General features: G+C 41.2%; 2 protein-coding genes across 4 annotated transcripts in view; one reads left to right on the plus strand and one right to left on the minus strand.

Moving 5' to 3' along the window:
• KLHL32 (kelch like family member 32) overlaps nucleotides 1-6,605 on the plus strand; it is a 285,677-nt gene extending 279,072 nt beyond the window's left edge. For all 3 annotated transcript variants that reach the window (XM_040350130.1, XM_040350132.1, XM_040350131.1), the window contains one exon: nucleotides 5,727-6,605. In XM_040350130.1, coding sequence (XP_040206064.1) covers nucleotides 5,727-5,888 — 162 coding nt within the window. In that variant the 3' untranslated portion in view covers nucleotides 5,889-6,605. The remainder of the gene's footprint in view (nucleotides 1-5,726) is intronic.
• A 5,101-nt stretch (nucleotides 6,606-11,706) lies between these two features.
• The window catches only part of MMS22L (MMS22 like, DNA repair protein), a 127,639-nt gene continuing 119,790 nt past the window's right edge, over nucleotides 11,707-19,555 (minus strand). Inside the window, exons 21-24 of the mRNA XM_040350133.1 lie at nucleotides 19,293-19,459; nucleotides 17,350-17,446; nucleotides 16,242-16,409; nucleotides 11,707-12,063 (exon numbers count right to left, since the gene is read on the minus strand). Of these exons, the coding sequence (XP_040206067.1) occupies nucleotides 11,976-12,063; nucleotides 16,242-16,409; nucleotides 17,350-17,446; nucleotides 19,293-19,459 (520 nt within the window). The 3' untranslated portion in view covers nucleotides 11,707-11,975. The remainder of the gene's footprint in view (nucleotides 12,064-16,241; nucleotides 16,410-17,349; nucleotides 17,447-19,292; nucleotides 19,460-19,555) is intronic.

Here is a 19,555-nt window from a genome sequence, read left to right on the forward strand (position 1 = left end):
CCCGTGAAGGGAACTATCACAACTCCCAGTGGATGGCTGTAGAATCCCAGGTTGATAGAGGGAAGTGTAACAGCTCTTGCGTGTGGCAGATAGTAAGGTCCCGCCGGCATGCAGATATGAAGGCACAGCAAAGGAGCCCTTCAGATGGACACGGCAAGCCCCGCCGGTGTCCATGACGTTACTGGATCTCCGACGGAACTCCCTGAAGGCTCAGAAGTCGGTGGAGAGGTGAGTACCAATCAAAAGAATTTTAATCGATCAAAAAGATTTTGATCGATCAAAAAAATTAAAGATTAATCGATGAATTAAAAGTTAATTTGCACAGCCCTATTAAAAAGAGTTCAACTTTAATTTGTTAGTTAGGTTCCTTTAAATCTGCTAGTGTATCAGTTGCTATACTCTTTCAACATTGACAATGCTGCTGTCCAAAAGCATCTCCGTTGCTCTTCCATCCAGAGTGGAGACACCCTAAGGCAGTGGTCATCAACCCTGTCCTCAGGGCCCACTAACAAGCCAGGTTTGCAAGATAACTGAAAGACATCATAGGTGATATTGTTTGCTGCTCAGTGAGTGCAGTATACTAGTCTGCATCTCCCCAAGGTAATACATAAAAGCTGGCCTGTTAGGACAGGGTTGATGACCACTGCTCTAAGGCATGAAGTTTTACTGGCCAGTTTTGAATAATTCCAGGCATCAGCATAGTTACATTGGTCTAGCTTGGTCTATATACCATACCTGGTTGATGCCACTGGAAATCACTGAAATAGACAGCGCTACTTCAGTGAGTTCCATCTGCATCCATGTCTCGCGTCAAGCGGTTGCTTTCCCGCATTGTGAATACAGGAGGTCTTGTTTTGCATTCTCTGCATGAATGTAAAGAATTTCGAGTGGACAGGGTATATTCACTACCCCAATCTGTCTGGTTATCTCCTACGCTGTCCACTTTTAGGCAATCCCTGAAAACTCATCTCTTCAACGAGGCCTATCCTGCCTCCAGCTAACAACAGAATCAGTTCATCCCTCACAGTCCCTACCTTTTTGTTTCACCAGCCCCTCCCTCTTAGATTGTAAGCCGACAGGAGCAGGGCTCCTCTAACCCTCTTGTTTTGAATTGTATTGTTGGTGTTGAGTCTCCCTACATTGTAAAGCACTGCGTAAACTGTTGATGCTATATAAATCCTGTATAATAATAATAATAATAAAAACAGATGTGCACTAAAACTAAGTGAAGCTGGATGATGCTGGGGATTGGTTACATTAACGTTGCTAAATTTTATTTTATTTTTTACAGAAACGGGGGTATACAATTAAAATAGATCAAAAAGTAACTATATAAAGAAAATATTAAAAACAAAATAGCTAGGAATTATTAATTAAACAGTTGACATTCCAATCTGCGTTGCGGCCATGAGGAGCATAATTATTGAGAATATATAACCACCTGGTCTCCATTCTAGGTAATTCTCTTACTTTAAGACTACCCCTCCAGTTGGGAACAAAATAGTCTATACCCACAAACCGGGTCCCACGTGGGTCCCTATTGTGTACAATATCATAGTGCCGTGAGACACTGATTCTTGTGTCCTTTTTTAATGTTGGCAATATGCTCATTGAGCCCAACATTAAATTGGTAGGCTCAATCAGTTACCTATGAATCATGGTGCTCCTAACCACAGCCCCAATCAGTGATCCAATTACCGATCATACGGCAATGGGAACTTTTACCAACCCAGCTCTATGGAGGAAATAGGCAACCACCCCTATGGGAATGGCCCTCGGAACCCAGTGCCCTATGTGGAGACCAACACAAGGGTGATCAGGAGCTAGACAGCCCAATTTTTCGTACACTCAGGCCCCCCGGGTAGACCACCCTATGGGGGTTTTTCCCAACAAAGCCATTATCAAAGAGAAATGGAAAAATCAAAGAAAGGGACCGAGGGGGGGGGAGGGGGGGAGACTTCAAGCTAAAAAGAGTAGTGGGCACGGGGATCTTAAATTTAGGCTCTAAGACACCGACAATGAAAAAGCCTTTTGGATAAGGGACTTAAGTTTGCTCCCCCCAAAAAAATGTAACTACTGTAATTCCAAAGATTTATAGACTTACAGAGATATATATATATATATATATATATATATATATACACACTATTAATATCAAAAGATGCTTTGCCTCCAATCCCATTAGAGAGGGAAGTTCGCTTACAATGGGGATCTGTTAATCTAACCTCCGTAATGCCTCTCTTTTCAACCCTCAGGGGGGGAGCGGCTCCCTCTGTTAGAGTGTTTAGAGATGTTGTACTGAGGGAGCTTAAGGTTAAAATTGTTAATGCCAGGTTGCAACTCAATTTGGAATTGGGATTGCAAAAACTATGTGACTGCAAAGATCTTGTCATCAGACCCGCAACCCCCCGGGATACCAGTCAGTGGCATTGATTCAATGACATCCCGGGTGGGCAAATACATTGACACATACCTGCAATCCTTGGTCAAAAATATGACGTCTTATATTAAAGATACTAAGTCAGTGATCAACCTTATCAGTGAGTGTCCTTTCCAGGAGGGTTGGTGGATGGTAACAGCAGACGTTATGTCCTTGTATACCATTATTCCTCATAACAGGGGCATCTCGGCAGAATCACACATATTAATTCTGAGTCTGGCCTTTTACCTATTCAGAAGGATTTTGTGTTAGACCTTCTCAAATTTGCGGCAACACACAATTATTTTTGGTTTGGGGGAAATTATTTTCTACAGAATAGAGGTGTCGCGATGGGGGCTAAATATGTCCCTAGTGTAGGGAATCTGTTCATAGCTCCGTGGGAGGAGGATTGCATCTATGCACAACAGATGCCTAATTTGGCACTATGGGCTCGTTATATAGATTATATCCTCCTTCTTTGGAAAGGTGACTCCGCCTCCTTGATTGACTTTTTAGAGTCCTTAAATCATAATGACAGAGTGATTGTACTCAATTACGAAATGAGCCAGATCCATTTTTTGGACTTGGATATTAGAGTAGAGGAAGGTAGATTGGCCACAACCTTTTTTAAAACCACCACAGTAATGCATATATTTCCAGAGACAGCTGTCTTCATAAGGCATGGCTGGATAGGGTCCCTGAGGGACAGTCTCTTTGCATTAGGAGAAATTGTACCAACTTGGAGGACTTCAATAAGCAGGCTTCATTCCTTGCGCAAAAATTTGTTGCGAAAGGATATGTGTGAAACCGAGGCTTGTTTCCTATGCCCCGGAAGTCTACTTGTGACCAAACCGGTTACCGTTTTGCCTTACTTCGTTGGGAATGTGCAAGTACAATTTTTAGCCCAATAAAAGTCCTTTAAGAAGGTTTTACACTATTGAAGCTTTTTTCATTTGAGTCACGGCTGGAATGTCCGGATAACCAGAGTCCAAATCTGAAGGAATCGCATATGGAATATTACACCATCATCGCTGTTTTCCTTGGCAAAGGTGGATGTACCAAGGCGGATTTGACCTTCCATAATTAGAGGGTCCTGGTGTTTTGGTAAGCGTACATCTTAACCTGTGTGGCAGTGGCTCTCTTAAGGTGGAAGATTTTTTTTCCAGTTCCCTTTTCTTGCACTACGAGGAGTTGGTTTGTTCCATAGCCATTGGACTGTAATCTTAGCTTTTGTGCATTTGGACTTTATTGAAACCCCTTTTTCTACACTTTTTGTACATTTTATTTTCAGCACAACCTAATTTCATTTGTTTTCAAAAAAGTTTTATTTGGAAGACAGGTAATAAAACAGTACATTACAGTGCATTGAGTTAGAAAACAAGAATATGGAATATAACATGGGGGAGTCAATGATCAATGAGTAATGGTATAAGGAGCATACAGGGAGGGGAGGCAATTACCTGTGTACATCAATATAAAAGTAGATGAAAGGACATAGGCTATAAACAGATTATAATAGGATATTGCGCTCGGAATCAATCGGATAGGTGGGGGAAGGCAGATAGACCAAGTGCTATATTGTTGTATGAGGAAAGGAAGTTAGGAAAGTTATAAGGAAGGCATAGACCAGTAGAGCCATTTATTAGAGAAAATATGCATACGGTCATATAAAGTGTGGTGGATTCTTTCTGAAAGTTTGATGGATTCCATTCTAGAAATAACCTGGGGCCATGGAAGGTTTTGTGATTTCCAGTTACAAGCAATCATCCATTGTACAGCGCTGATAAGAGAATGGATCAATCTGTTACAAGGGGGGGGGGGGTAACATCTGGGACCGTGGCAAATACTAAGCATATATGAGGGGTAAGGGAGATTTTTTTCTTGAGGGTAATCTTGAGTATTTATTACTGCGAGCCATATAGGTTCCAAAAATGTACAGTCCCAAAAGATGTGGAAGTAGTTACCTACCTCTGGGCAACCTCTGAAGCAGTTCAGGGAGACATTAGGGTAGAAGGAGTGGATTTTAGCAGGGGTCATGTACCACCTGGTGAAAATTTTTAGGGGGGTCTCCCTAAAGGCAGCGGCACGGTTACTCTTTCTAAGATGGTCAATCATAACCAACCACTGATCTGCCTGGAAGAAGCAATTAAGCTCCAGTTCTCAGCGTTCCATAGGACCAGATTTCTCTGGTTGGAGTAGGGAGTTTAGATAGTTATAAAAACTGGATAATAGACCTTTGTCTCTGGGGCTAGAAAGGCAGACATGTTCAAATAAGGTGCTAGGGGGGCAAACACACATTGTGAATTGAAGTGTCGATACCCCTGACTTACTTGAGTATCAGTCAGGAAAACTCTTGCAGTGTTATGTGACTTCTCTATATGAGAGGGTCATACCACTTGCAATAAGCCTTTGTGTGAGTTACCAGGTGGAGGAGCAAATATTGGGTGTTTTTAACACTTTGAGGAGTTTTTTTCCACCGTCTTTTTTTACTTCCTCATACGTTTGACATTCACAAGCAATATTTGTATTTTTAGTCATTAAAGGGGTTGTAAAGGTACAATGTTTTCCCCCTAAATAGCTTCCTTTACCTTAGTGCAGTCCTCCTTCACCTTTGCTTTTAAATGTCCTTATTTCTTCTGAGAAATCCTCACTTCTTGTTCTTCTGTCCAACTCCACACAGTAATGCAAGGCTTTCTCCCTGGTGTGGAGTGTTGTGCTTGCCCCCTCCCTTGGACTACATGCAGATAGAGAAAGGAGCTGTGTGTTAGTGGGAGTTTTGACTCTCCTGTAGTCCAAGGGAGGGGGCGAGCACAACACTCCACACCAGGGAGAAAGCCTTGCATTATTGCGTGGAGTGACAGACAGAAGAACAGGAAGTGAGGATTTCTCAGAAGAAATTAGAACATTTAAAAGCAAAATCGAAGGCTGAGGTAAGTGAAGGAGGACTGCACTAAGGTAAAGGAAGCCATTGAGGGTAAAAATTCACTATAAGAATACATTTAAATATATTAAATGTGTTTAATATTGCTTTAATAGTGCCATCCATTAACTTGCCCTTCTACTGCAATACATCATAACGAACAAGATATGCCACATTCAGGTCATACTGCATCACTAACATGGTACCTCCAAAAGCAAGGCTCAGGCTGAGAAATCCAGGGAATATCAGGATTGATAGTGGTAGAACATACACATTATAATTTTCTTTCACCACATATATTGCAGTTGCTTTTTAAATGTATGGGTAATGTATCTTACTATGCTTTCTTAAAATAATTCATTCTGCGGACCCTTCTTTAATTGACAGGTGCTGGATGTCAGTAGAGAAGGCAAAGAAGAAGTTTTCTATGGGCCTACACTGCCTTTTGCCTCCAATGGTATTGCAACAAGCTTTCTGCCTGCTCCTTACTTCACGTGCCCTAACCTGCAGACTCTACAAGTTCCTCACCACCGGATAGGCAGCGTGTAAAATGACTAATAACATAAAAGGAAAGCTGTAAATGCAGCAACAGGGTGTCAAATGCACACCCTCTCATGCCAGTGCAATACATATCTATCAGCATTTCCAGTGATATTAAGCCGACCAATATTTATGCCATAAGCATCAAAAAGTAGATTGTAAGCTCTTTTGGAGCAGGGAATCATTGTGCCTGAAAATTATGTATAGCACTGCAATTTTTTTTTTTTTTTTACACAAGGATTTTATTTCATGAGCAACAGTGAATATGCAAAATGCTGTTATTTTACGGTCTCTAAATATTTCTAATCAACAGCAAAATGTGTATAGTTACTACATGCACTGCATTTTAACACAGCCCCTTCTTTTCACATCATCTGTTCTTGTGTCCTATCCTATAAACTTCTATATTTGTGAAACGTGAACAATGATTTCTCAAGGGCAATACAGCATTACATATGCAACTGACTTCATGTATCTGATTACAAATGGAATGTCAATGTATTGGTAATTTCATTCTGTCTGTACATATTGTTCCATATTGTTCCATATTGCTCTGTTCTTACGGTAGGTATGGAGTGAAATTTTGCATTGAAATCCATACTAGCGTAAAGAAAAAAAAAGCAACTGTGATAACTGTTGCATTGTGAACCCATCACCTTTGCTGCTAAGAAGCTACTGAATAGCACACCCAAGTGCATACAAATAAAATTATACACTGTCACATTATGTATGGGTATGGTGTGCAAATTATTTGTTCTGATCATCCAACTACAAGAAACATCTTACCTCTTTGCTTACCAACAAGGGTTTCTCCACCAAGCACCAAGTTATGTTTTGCTTGGAGTTAAAATACTTATTTTACTCTCTGAAATGCAACTCAATTTATAACATTTGTATCGTGTGTTTTTTGTGTATTTTTGGTTGATATTCAGTCTCTATCATTTAAAATACACCCATGATAATTATAGACCCTTAATTTCTTTGTAAGGGGGCAAACTTACAAAATCTGCAGGGGATCAAAAAAAAGATTTCCCCCACTTTACCCAGTCTTTGCTAGGACAGAAAACCTGAGAGAAACAAGACACTTTAGGCAGGTACCACAGAGAAAGCTCTTGTTTAGACAACACATCTTTTTTGGGGTGAATGAAAGCATACTTGTCTCCAGAATTGAATATATATATAAAAAAATAAAAAAAAAAACACACAACCATGCCACCATCACATTTCAAATCTATTAAAATGGCTGCTGCCTCCACAAATAATCTGGCCAATGTGCTAAAAATGCTCGAGTCTAGTGATTTGCCAGTTAGGCACTGAGCACGGCTTTGTGGGATAAGATTACATTAAGACGTTACACATTTACTAGATGACTGCTGTAAACAAAAATAAAGATTAAATGAAAAAGGGGTAGGAATCAAAGTCAGAAACACCTCTGTGCCTCAGGACTTGCCAGCAGTGCAGTCAAGGCCAGCGGTAAAGTAGGATGAAAGATTGGACTTTGACAGCAAATCTAGCTGATCTGGGAGAGCCAACGGTTTGTCTGGCAAATTTATGTTGTCTGCATACTACGTTTTTTGCCAAGCCGGTACAGTTGGAGTGGAGGGAAGGCATATTTTAAAGGAAAACTGACTCCAAGAGGTCACCAGGGCATTTACCATAATGGGAAAAGGGATCCCTGGTTTTGCACAAAACACTCTCTAGCTTGTTGGATTTGAACGCCAATAGATTTGCATCGGATATCCCCTAATACAGACAAATCTCTGCAAACACCTCCAGGTGAAGGGCCCATTCTCCTAGATTCAGCTGCGGACAGATGTGAAAATCTGTCCAGGAATGAGTGTAGGAGCATAATGTGACTTTCTGTCCAGGAAAAAAAGCAGATCTGCTCTTCCTGAGCAGCATAACTTCTTGTGCCCCCTTGATGGAAAATATATGCCACAGTCATGGCATTGTCCAACTGTACTCGGCGTGAAGAAGCCGAAGTCAGACAGGCCAGTGTACAAGTGCTAGCCAAATTGCCCGAAGCTAAGGGCTGTTGAAATGCAATTTTCACTCTTAAAACTACGTTCGTTGAACCAAGAGACTATTAGGCATCCAGGGAGGGGCCAAAATAAAAGTTCACTCTCAAAAGGCATAGCATCTTTTCCATATGGACAGACATTATGTCCACTTGTGAAATCTTCCAAAGCATCAAACGAGAAGCTCAGGACGTCTGGATAGTCTCCAGGAGCTGTCAAATAGCAGGATATTTCAGATGAGATTCCCTGTAGCAGAGCACCTGCTTTGCCCAGGCTTATTAACACTGCAGCCTGTAGCCAGAAAGAAATATCAGGGTCAATTGCTGCAGAGCCCCATTTGTTGTAGCATTCTTCATGTGAAACCAGTGAGCAAAATTCAATTGGCGTACATTTTGGGCAGCTGCCATGACCCAAAACCAGTGACTTTAGGGAAAAAACGTCTGGCTGCAGTAATTTAGGGTTAGCAAGTACCATATCCTCCAGGAAACCCACTGTAGTCTTGTGTTCGACACAGTCCAGGAGCCTGGAATTCCTCTTACATCCAATGCATTATCCTCTCTCAAAAAAAAAAGAAAGGAAGGAGAGCATCCCTGTATTTCCGAGGCAAGCGAGGACATCAGAGAGCAAGGGCAGGGATTCAAATCTATTCTGACCCTCTGAGGAGCCAGAGGAGTGAAAATTTTACAGGAGGCCCTTCCACCTTATAAAGGGATATTGGAGCCCATCCCAATATACCTCTCTGCTTGTGCAAGGTCATGGCTTGCTGAGGGTTAAACAGGCCTGTGTACCCCAAAAGGAAAGCAGCCATTCAGAAAGAAGAGCAGTGTTGCCAACAAGTCAAGTGTCCTAACACTTGCTGTGCCTGGACAGGTAGGCATTATTTCTGCTGAACAAAGTTGGATGGGGGCTGGATTCCACGTGGTGTCAGTGTGGGGCCCAGGAGCTCAAACACATAGCCTTCTGAATGCATGCTATGACATCATCACGTGTGGGCCGTATTAGCGTGCCCCTTTCATATACCTCCACTGCTAAATGACACCCAGTAGGGTAAAACTTCCACAAACTAGGGTAGGACTGTCACTGAGGCTCTTACCAATCGACACTGCAGGGTCAAAAGGCTCAAGCTTCACCCACAGTGGGCATGCCCCACAGGGCCTCTAGATCACACAGACAGCGACCTCCAGTGTACAACATACACAGTGGCCTCATTTGCAGCTAGTTCATGGCCCTGGACCTGTAAAGCACCCTGCCGGTAAGGTCACTGGATATGCTGTACACACTGGAGACCTCTGCCTACAAGATCCTATGCAGATTGGCAGATCTTACAGGCTGTCCCTGCTCTTGCATGCAGTGTCTGGAAAGAGTCCACCTCTGCCTATGTTTTTTTAGCAGAGTTTCTAGGGAATACAATGGCGGTCGTTGCAACTTTTTATGTCACACGGTATTTGCGCAGCAATTTTTTTAAACCGTTTAATGGACTAAAAAAAACCCCCAAAAAACACTAAAGTTAGCACAATTTTTTTGTATAAAGTGAAAGATGATGTTAGGGCAAGTAAATAGATACCCAACATGTCACACCAGAAGCACTAATAGGCTTCAAAATAGGGTGGGCTCGGGCCACAGAGCATTGCGCTAGAGCCCACCCAGGTGTTACAACAGCAAATTAATATTCGCTATTGAAACACTGATCTTCAATCCGGCCATTTAGAAGTTTTCCGATTGGCCGCGAGGAGGACATTGTGATGCTCGTGGAGAGCAGGGGAAGGGGAAGCTGCCGGTAAAGCCCGGCCCACCATAGATGGGGTAAGTGCTCCAGACAGACCAACCGACCAGGGGGGTGGGGTTTGGAAATGGTGCTGCAACTGTTTGCCGCCCCCCCCAAAAAAGTTACCACCAACCGCCACTGGTGGAATGGCATCAAACTTTAGTACTTAAAAGGCAAGTTCACCTTTACAGAAAAATCTGTAAGGTGAACATACACAGGATGCCCGCCTCACCTCCCTGCAGTCCCACTGACCTGGAGCGTGCAATCACCCACTAGGAGACATTAAGACGCCACCTCAGAGGTCCGGGGCTTAGAAATCTCCCGCAGGCCTAGCTACAAAATGTACCTCATTAGGAGGTACATTTAGGAGCCTTCTAATTGGTGACGTTGGCAACCTAATTGGGTTGGCGCCGACATATCAGAACCCATGTAGCCCGTCCTTTCACCACAGGCAAAGAGGAGAGAAAGCCACGGGGGATTTCAAACCCCCGGACCAGTACAACGGCAATACAAGCAGTCAGTGCAGGGGATTGCCGGACTCCAGGCTAGTGGGACGAGGAGGGGGTCCAGTGTAAGTTCACCTTACAAATTTTCTGTAAAAGGTAACACGGAGGAGGTCTTGGGCTAGAATTGTTGCTCCCGCTCTATCGCTCGTGGTGATCTCACACGTGGTTTGAACGCCGATTACATATGTAAGTGTGACATAAGTATGTGTTCGCTTCTGCGTGCGAGCACGTGGGGATGAGGGCGCTTTTTTTTTTAGTTTCTTTTATTTTTACACGTTCCCCTTTTTTTTTTTTAGCACTTTTATTCCAATTACAAGGAATGTAAATATCCCTTGTATTAGGGGATGACAGGTCCTCTTTATGGAGAGATGTGGGGTCTAAATAGGAAAGACTGAGCTAAAAAAATAAAACATAAAACAAAACAGCCTTTCCAGCCGAGTACACGGCAGTGTTTACATTTGGCCGGACGTAATGTCATAACATGACAAAAGGGTCATAGAGACTGCCAGGGACGATCTGGTCTGTGGTTTTCTCTATGGTTAACTTCCACCGCCAGCGGATTCCTTCCCCGGCTCGTCGTTCGCACAGGCAAGCAGGTAGAAGCACCGGAGGGCAGAAGGGGTGGGACGTCCCCTTCCGCCACCTGTAAAAACAATCAATCGACTGAACAGCCGCTATAAGGTGTTCGTTTATGAAACCGAACAGTGGTGATCCCAAGGATCGCCACTGATCCCACTCCAAAAACAGTTTTTGAAACAGTTTTTGAAACCGAGATAATTGGGGGAGAACGTGTTTGAACATGTTCTCCCACCGATGATCTCTGCACACTGAGAATCCTCATTGACCGACATAGAAACGGCCAGTTTTGGAAGCTGCGATCTCAGCTTTACTGACGATCCGAGTCAGAATTCACCTCCCTGATTCACCAGCTCAGAGGTGGAGAATCAAGGAGTTAAGAGGGGATCTGAGAGGGAAGGAGGATGATTTTTAACTTATTTCTACATCATTCTCTACAAAGTCTCATGAGATTCCAGTATCAGGAGCCGTTCTCCAGTGTTGGAAGCGTTTGTAGATCTCTTCACTCCTCCAAAAGGTGAGGTGTTCTACAAAGCTTAATAAACTGGTACCCAGAAGAGAGAGATCTCCACTGAGAATGCCAAAGAATGAAGCAGTGAATATATTTCATTCATAAATGGACACCTAATTGTTTTTACGGTGCAGGGAATGGCCAGCTGAAAAAATTTATATCTGAATGATGACCACAGAATAGTGAAAAGAAAAAAAAAATACTTTATATGAATTCCACTAAATACCATTTTAGCAAAAGTATTTCCATAAGAAATCCCCACTAAATTGAGAAAAGATATAAATATTAAAATATATATAAGACAAGCATTCAAATATATTTTATAACTGATTTTGGCAGATTAACAAAGCAATCCTTTTAAAAGAAAACAAAATATTGTATACTCATAATAATAAAAAACATTTAATATTTGAGGCTAGGGTGCATATTATACAGCTTTTTACAACAAAAATTATATAAAAATATATTTTTGAAGAGAAGGATGACTACATATTTATGCAAGAGCTTTACAAAAGACAAAGTAAAGTCCATATTGCACATTTCAACAAGGCCAACAAACATGATTTTAGCATTGCTGCAAGTCCAAAATAAATACTTGTTTTCTTTAAAATTTCAGAGACCCAAGTTAACTCTATCCTTAAGTAGACTGATAAACGTCTACAGAATGTAGCTTCACCTGAACATGACAGTTGTGTTTTAAGCAATGGTTTTGATATTGGTTCAGGACGAAAGTCTTTCATTTTCTAGTGCCTCAAGCTCATTTTGTCCAGGTTCACCCAAGTGAGACAGCAATCTTTTGTAAGCCTCCCTGTAAACAAACAATGCATTTACTTTTAGACAGAAAAAAAATCATATAAAAAAATAAATAAAACACATCTGAGTACATTAGAGGATGGACTGTCTCCCCTTTCATCTTATATGAAGTCTAAATGACCAAACAGCAATTTTCATTCGAGAAACTGATCTGGCTTTGGGCCAAAAGGCTCATGGTTGGAAATCACGGTCTTGGAATACAAGTACAGTAAAACCTTGGATTGTGAGCATAATTTGTTCCAGAAACATGCTTGTAATCCAAAGCACTTGTATATGAAAGAGAATTTACCCATAAGAAATAATGGAAACTCAAATGATTTGTTCCACAACCATTTATTCAAAAGGTCCTTTAGTTTATATTCCATATAAAAAGATTATAGCAATGTGATAGGTTGTGTAACCATAAAATGTCCATTCACAAATGGAAGCCTCCACAAGAGGATTAGAAGCAAAATCCAGCAGGAGCTACCGAGTATAAAAGAGAAGAGAGGTGCCTTCAAGTGTAGCAATATGTTGCACCTTCATTAAATGTAACCATATTGCTACACTTAGAGGCACCTCTCTTCTAATTTCTAATCAGTTGCGACATGACATCTCCTGTATATCAAGTCAAAATTTTAAAACTTTGCATGTCATGCAAAACGCTCTCAAACCAAGTTACTCTCAAACCAAGGTTTTACCTGTACATACAGTACATCACAACCTAAATATGTTTTGGATTCTTGAAGCCCGATCCGGTCTGTCCACGTTTCTACTGTCCTTCATTTTAGTGGCAATATCAAAATGGTAGCATATGAGATCCTTTATAACTTGGCAGTACTAAAGCAAATGTGCATTGCCATTTTTCATTCCCTTCTTTCATTGATTTATTCATCTTCTTGACATTAACTTTACAGACAAATGTAGCAATGTACAGTATGGGGTGCTTAACCACTTAAGACCCGGACAAATATGCAGGTTAAGTAAGGAACTTGACCCTTTTTGCGTTTCGGCACTGCGTCGCTTTAACTGACGACGTGGCTCCCAAACAAAATTGGCGTCCTTTTTTCCCCACAAATAGAGCTTTCTTTTGGTGGTATTTGATCACCTCTGCAGTTTTATTTTTTTGCGCTATAAACAAAAATAGAGCGACAATTTTGAAAAAAATTCAATATTTTTAACTTTTTGTTATAATAAATATCCCCAAAAAAGATATAAAAAAAAAAAACAACATTTTTTTTCCTCAGTTTAGGCCGATACGTATTCTTCTACCTATTTTTCGTAAAAAAATAAAAAAAATCGCAATAAGCGTTTAACGATTGGTTTGCGAAAAATGTATAGCGTTTACAAAATAGGGGATAGTTTTATGGCATTTTTATTAATCATTTTTTTTTTTACTACTAATGGCGGCGATCAGTGATTTTTTTTCGTGACTGCGACATTATGGCAGACACATCGGACAATTTTGACACATTTTTGGGACCATTGTCATGTTCACAGCAAAAAATGCTATAAAAATGCATTAATTACTGTGAAAATGACAATTGCAGTTTAGGAGTTAACCACTAGGGAGCGCTGTAGGGGTTATGTGTGACCTCATATGCGTTTCTAACTGTAGGGGGGCGGGGCTGGACGTGCAACGTCATTGATTGTCTTTCCCTATATCAGGGAACAGATGATCAATGACACTGCCACTGTGAAGAACGGGGAAGGTGTGTTTACACAAACCTCTCCCTGTTCTTCAGCTTCTGTGACCGATCGCGGGACACCGGCGGCGATCGCGGCTGTGGTCATGGAGCTTCGGACCGAGGCGTGCGCGACCCACGGCTGGGCTCTTAAAGGCGATATACCTGTACGTGCCTGTGCCTAGCCGTGCCATTCTGCCGACGTATATGTGCAGGAGGCGGTCCTTAAGTGGTTAAGTTCAGGATACATTGTTACTTTTCTAGACATTCAAATCAAAAGCTAACCAACAGAGAGTGTTTATAGTGCCAGTCAGGTGATCAAATGCTTAGGTATCAGCAGGGCTTTTTTTCTGGGGGAACTTGGGGGAACTCAGTTCCACCACCTCTGGCTCAGACCCGTTGGTGCCTGCTCATCACAATCACTTGTAAACACAGAAGTCTGGTTTCTGTGTTTACAAGTGACAGCTCTGCACTCTGTGGGTAACCCCCTGAACTCTGCACTCTGTATGTAATGCAATTCTGGTATTTAATGCCCCTTTAAGACCCTTCTACTGTTTTTGAAATCTGAACGGGGTCGTGGTTGAGTTCCTGCACCGATTTTCTGAGAAAAAAAGCTCTGGGTATCAGTTTATACAATCTTTCCTGAAGGGAAGAATCAGCCAACTGGTATTCTTATTGCCCCTTTTGATCACCTAACAAATCCCAAAGTTCTGGCTATGCAACACTTCTGGAAGAAGTCAGATGCTGCATTTGCTCTTAGAAAGGCAAATATTTCAAGTCCCTATTATTATTATTTTTTTAATTAACAAACTAGTAATGTAGCATTAACCGCTTGCCGACCAGCTGTCATACTGTGGCAGGTTGGCACGATCCCGCAAGCCGTTGTAGCTATACGTTGGCTCCTTTAAGTGGGATAGCAGGCGCGCATGCCCGCTGCACAGCGGGGGTGCCGATGCGATCGCGGACACAAGCGGCAAAACAGGGATGCCTTTTATTTTGTTAAGTTACATTTTAAAAGAAAGATAGCGTCAAAAGTGTCCGATGTGCCCTCCGCAATATCGCACTCACGATAAAAATCGCAGATCGCCCCCATTACTAATACAAAAAATAAAATAAAAAGTGGCATAAAACTATCCCCTATTTTGTAAACGCTATAACTTTTGCGCAAACCAATCAATATACGCTTATTATGATTTTTACTAAAAATATGCAGACACATATCGGCCTGAAAAAAAAAAAAAAATGGAAACAATTTTTTTTGCAGGGTATGTATTCTAGCAAAAAGTAAAAAAAATGCTTTTTTTTTTAAACTGTCACCCTTTTTTGTTTATAGCGCAAAAAATAAAAACCGCAGAGGTGATCAAATACCACCTAAAGAAAGCTCTATTCCTGGGAAAAAAAGGACATCGATTTTGTTTGGGAGCAATTGTCAGTTAAAGCGACGCAGTGCCAAATCGCAAAAAGTGGCCTGGTCATTTGCCAGCCAAATCCTCTGGGGCTGAAGTGGTTAAAACTGATCGGGATCCAACTTTCCCCTCCCCACAGACTGACAATGCTACGGTCCAAAGGTGCCCCTGTACTCCTTTATCCAGAGATTGGGCAATCTAATACAGGAAGCATGTTACTGGCCAAATCGCACAGTGAAAATGAAGGGGAGAAAAGCCTAAGAAAAAAAAAAAAACTGATGCAGCTACCACATCTATTGGTAAGCTGTAAAATAAAACATTTTTTTTTGGTTATGGCTTTAAGAAGTGAAGCAAAGTCAGATGGGCAATGCTTCTAAGCAGGAAGCAGAGCCTGTACATGTTACAATTATAGTTCACATTTTACAAAATACACACTAAGTACCGGTTCACACAGGGGCAGCCCGACTTTGCAAGGCGATTTGGAGGCAACCTCAGCACGACTTCAGCATGCCTTTGAGCAACTTACAACGCGACTTCAAGTTGTCTTCAGGACAGGCGACTTTAGCTGTGGCCAATCACAGAATAATCAACTCTGTGGGAGGGGGGGATTCGCCTGGGTAAACTATTTTCTTTTCCTGTAAAGTTGCTTCAGTTAAGATGGAGATCTGACTTTGGAGGCAAATAGAAATCAAAATTGAAATCTATGGGTAAAAGTTGCCTAGAAGTCACCTTCAAGTAGTACAGGAACCTTTCCTGAACTCATTCACTTCAATGGAATTGCTTAGAAGTATTTTCTCCAGGTAGGGTTTACCTTATTCATTTCTGCAACACCTGGGTAAAGGTCTAATACCATTTCCAGATCTAACACCATCGGGTACACACTTAATATAATTATCATACAAGTCCAAGGGAGGCTATGAAAATCCATCTTTAGGAATTGCCATCAGAATGAGTCTTTTCTACAAGCATTTTACATCTGCTTGCTGCAAACCTAGCTACTACAGGAATTTTATATGTAGGGGGCAGTGCTTTTAGAACATGCATATAATGTTATAAAAATACATTTAAATGCAGCACAGAGTCCATTTAATGGCAGAACATACCTAGAAGCTGCATTCCTTCCTTGTCCACGCTTATGTTCGGATGACTTCAAGCTTTCAGAAACTGTAGGAATTAGGTCTACAACAAGTGACTGGTCCAAAATAGATATCGTCTCCAAGATGCCAAATATCTGATGATCATACATCCACAAATATTCTTGAATAAACTGCCTACATGGGAAGTAAAGTTGGTTAACTCAGAAGCATGCTCTTCAAACTGTTAGGATGACATCACACAGCATCATTTTTACACCACTACATATGACACTATTAAACAAGATTTATTCCCCCAAGCCGTTATCAATCTGGCCATTGTAGGTAATGATATGGTACAGAATATTGTCCATTCAGTACAGACTGGGTAATACAGTTATTAAGACATACAGCAGATCACTATAATGTTTTCTAATCAGTAGTAGAAACATTGAAAAGTAGAACTACAGGCATTTTTTTTTCATTTTGGATAGAGTCAGGGAGGGTCATAACCCCTGTAAGTTTTGCCATCTTAGTCCCATTGGGAAGACTGTTCCCTTCACTTCCTGTCCCATAGCCAAAACAGGAAGTGAGGGTAAATTATCCCTGCAAATTAAGGGATCCCTAGGTCACCAGAACTAGTGTTTCCATTGGAAGAATGTGCCTCTATTATTTTTCTGGGGACAACCCAAAGTAGCCCTAGTTACACTTACAGTGTTAAGGCTGGAAATAGCCTGGACACCACATATAAATAATATAAATACACAGCAACATTGCAACTATATTGTACATGCCACTAAAACAGCAAATAAAAAAAAAACATGTATGAATAAATATTTCATTCAATTATTTGAAGCATTCATAACAGCATATATAGAAGTTTACCATGCACATTAAACACGCATCCCCCTATACAGTATGTACCCTGAATCACCCTGTGTCCAGCAAGTTTACAACATTTTAGAGGGATTTATAAACGGCTAATCTTGCTCTGTGTAAACAAAGGTTTACGAATTACCATTACCAGTTTCATTACTAACATTCTGTGACCAATGACTAGGCGACAAAAAATTACCAAAATTACAAGAAAAAAAAAAAAAAGACCTTTTATTTCCAGACCTTTATTCTCAAGATTTACCTTAAAATGCATGCAACATAAGATACAGCTTCCCCTTGTGGAACCTGCCGACAGCCTTCAATAATGTGCTGCAATGCTTTTGTAGAAAGCTTCTTCACTGAAATAAAAAAAATCAGAAAACTTGTTATTATTCGCTGGATTTTTTAAGCAGTTATAGAATCCACCCATTGACATCTGGTTTCAATCACAGGCATAACAGGCTTGATGGGTAACTAGTCTTTCATAGGTCTCCATCAGGCTCCGCCAACAGTGTGACCGGTTTCCTTGGTTGCTAGGATGCAGGCGGTCTTGGTCCTAGCAACAATGAAGAAAATGTTAAACACATTCAACTATAACCCACAAGGTACACCAACTTTGAGTTGCTCTTAATTACTCTGTTTGCTTATCTGGCTGTGACAAATGCTAAAATAATTGACGTTTGCACAGTGACATATTCTAAAAGTGGTGGTAGTAAGAACTACCTGGATCTGGTGCATGCGTTCGTACTTGTACCGTAACTGGCGCAAGGCTTTCATAAAATAGGTGCAGGCCATGTTAAAGGGGCCATACCGCCAGAAAAGTGACATCTGACAGATCAATCAGGCAGAGCCTCATACTTTTCAGTTAGTTTCTATACTAGAGTCTCACATGTGGGTGTATACACAGTGATAAATGACAGCCCACTCCCTCCCTCCTCCTCCATGCCCATTAACCAGCTAACACAATGGGGATGGGATATTATGTGTAGATTAAAGGTTGCTTCACCTCCCTCTTATTCAAAGCCACAGGCTGGAGGGGCATGATACAGCCTGTGACTGGTAGGAACCAGGCCCGTAAGTGAAAAAAAAAAAAACTGTTCTGCTCTAGACACAATGCTAAACATTAAGTGTTAAAATAAAAGATTTTTTTGCACTTTGTTTTATTTAATGCAAAACCTGTCATTACATTTACAGACACAGGCTAAACCAGAAATGAAGGCAAATTACTTGTAGATATCACCAGAGTGCAGGGGCTCCACATAACCCAGGGAACCCTATTTTGCAAATAGGTGCCTCTCCCCCACCCACTCCTGGCTCCCTGGAGAGGTGGTATGCCAAGGCACCAACTTTATAGTACAAACAGGTAAATATTAAGTACACCGATGCACTCGGAATGGGGGATCATCTACACCTGCCTGAATTGTATTTATTTAGATGACCAGTTAAAGCTGAAGTTTAGCAATTATTTTTTTGTTCCACAGCTTTAGTGACATGACTAACCTGTAAATCAGTGGTTCTCAACTCCTGTCCTCAGGACCCACTAACAGACCAGATTTGCAAGATAACTGAAATACATCACTTTCTGATCAGTAATTGCAGTATTCCAGTCTGCATTATTAAAATCTGGCCTGTTAGTGGGCCCGAGGACAGGAGTTGAGAACCACTGCTGTAAATGAAGAATGTTACACATCATACAGGCAGCTAAGTTCTGGAGAAATCTTCACTGAGAAACTTCCCCATCCTCTTCCTGTGGTTTCAACTTCTGACATGCAGGTTCCAGGCTAAGCTTCTGTGAAAAAGTTCCCAACAAGGAATGCCACACTTCCATAAAGAAAAGTTTCATTGCCTGTAACAAGATCAATGAATAGGGGAGAGATTCCTGTGACTTCTTAAACTCCCCCTCATTCACAGAAAGTGAATCCAAAGAAATAACTTTTCTCAATGGCGAAGGAGGGACTAGTGGGTCCTCCTTAGGATCTTATTTCGGCCACAGGAAGAGGATGGGTCAGTCCACTAGCAAAGATTTCTCCAGGATCCAGCAGCCTCCATGATGCAGGACAATCCTAATTACACATTAAGTAATGTCACTAAAGCTTTAGGGTAAAAGAAATTGCAATACTGGTGACAGTAGTCTCATGTTTACTTTATTATTATTGAAGTGGTCATTCATGTTATACTGCTTCAATAAAGGACTAAATTACTTACCCATAGGCTCATTGACCAGTGTCATGCATTTCAAGATAGCAGGAAGAAGAAACTCTGCATCTGCTACTTCAATGGTCTTACTACGCTGAAAAACGTCAATGACGAAAGATAGAACAGAGGCTAGCCGGGGAGGTGGGGCTTGGCCTTTAAATTGCAAGTGACTGTCACTGTAAAAAATAGAACATTGATAATTTTAAAAACAAACACCATTGTGTTACTATGATTTCTACAAGAGAATGATATCTTCCAAGTTTTAGGCTCGG

Source organism: Rana temporaria, chromosome 4 (assembly GCF_905171775.1).
Source record: "Rana temporaria chromosome 4, aRanTem1.1, whole genome shotgun sequence".
In the NCBI taxonomy this organism is placed as follows: domain Eukaryota; kingdom Metazoa; phylum Chordata; class Amphibia; order Anura; family Ranidae; genus Rana; species Rana temporaria.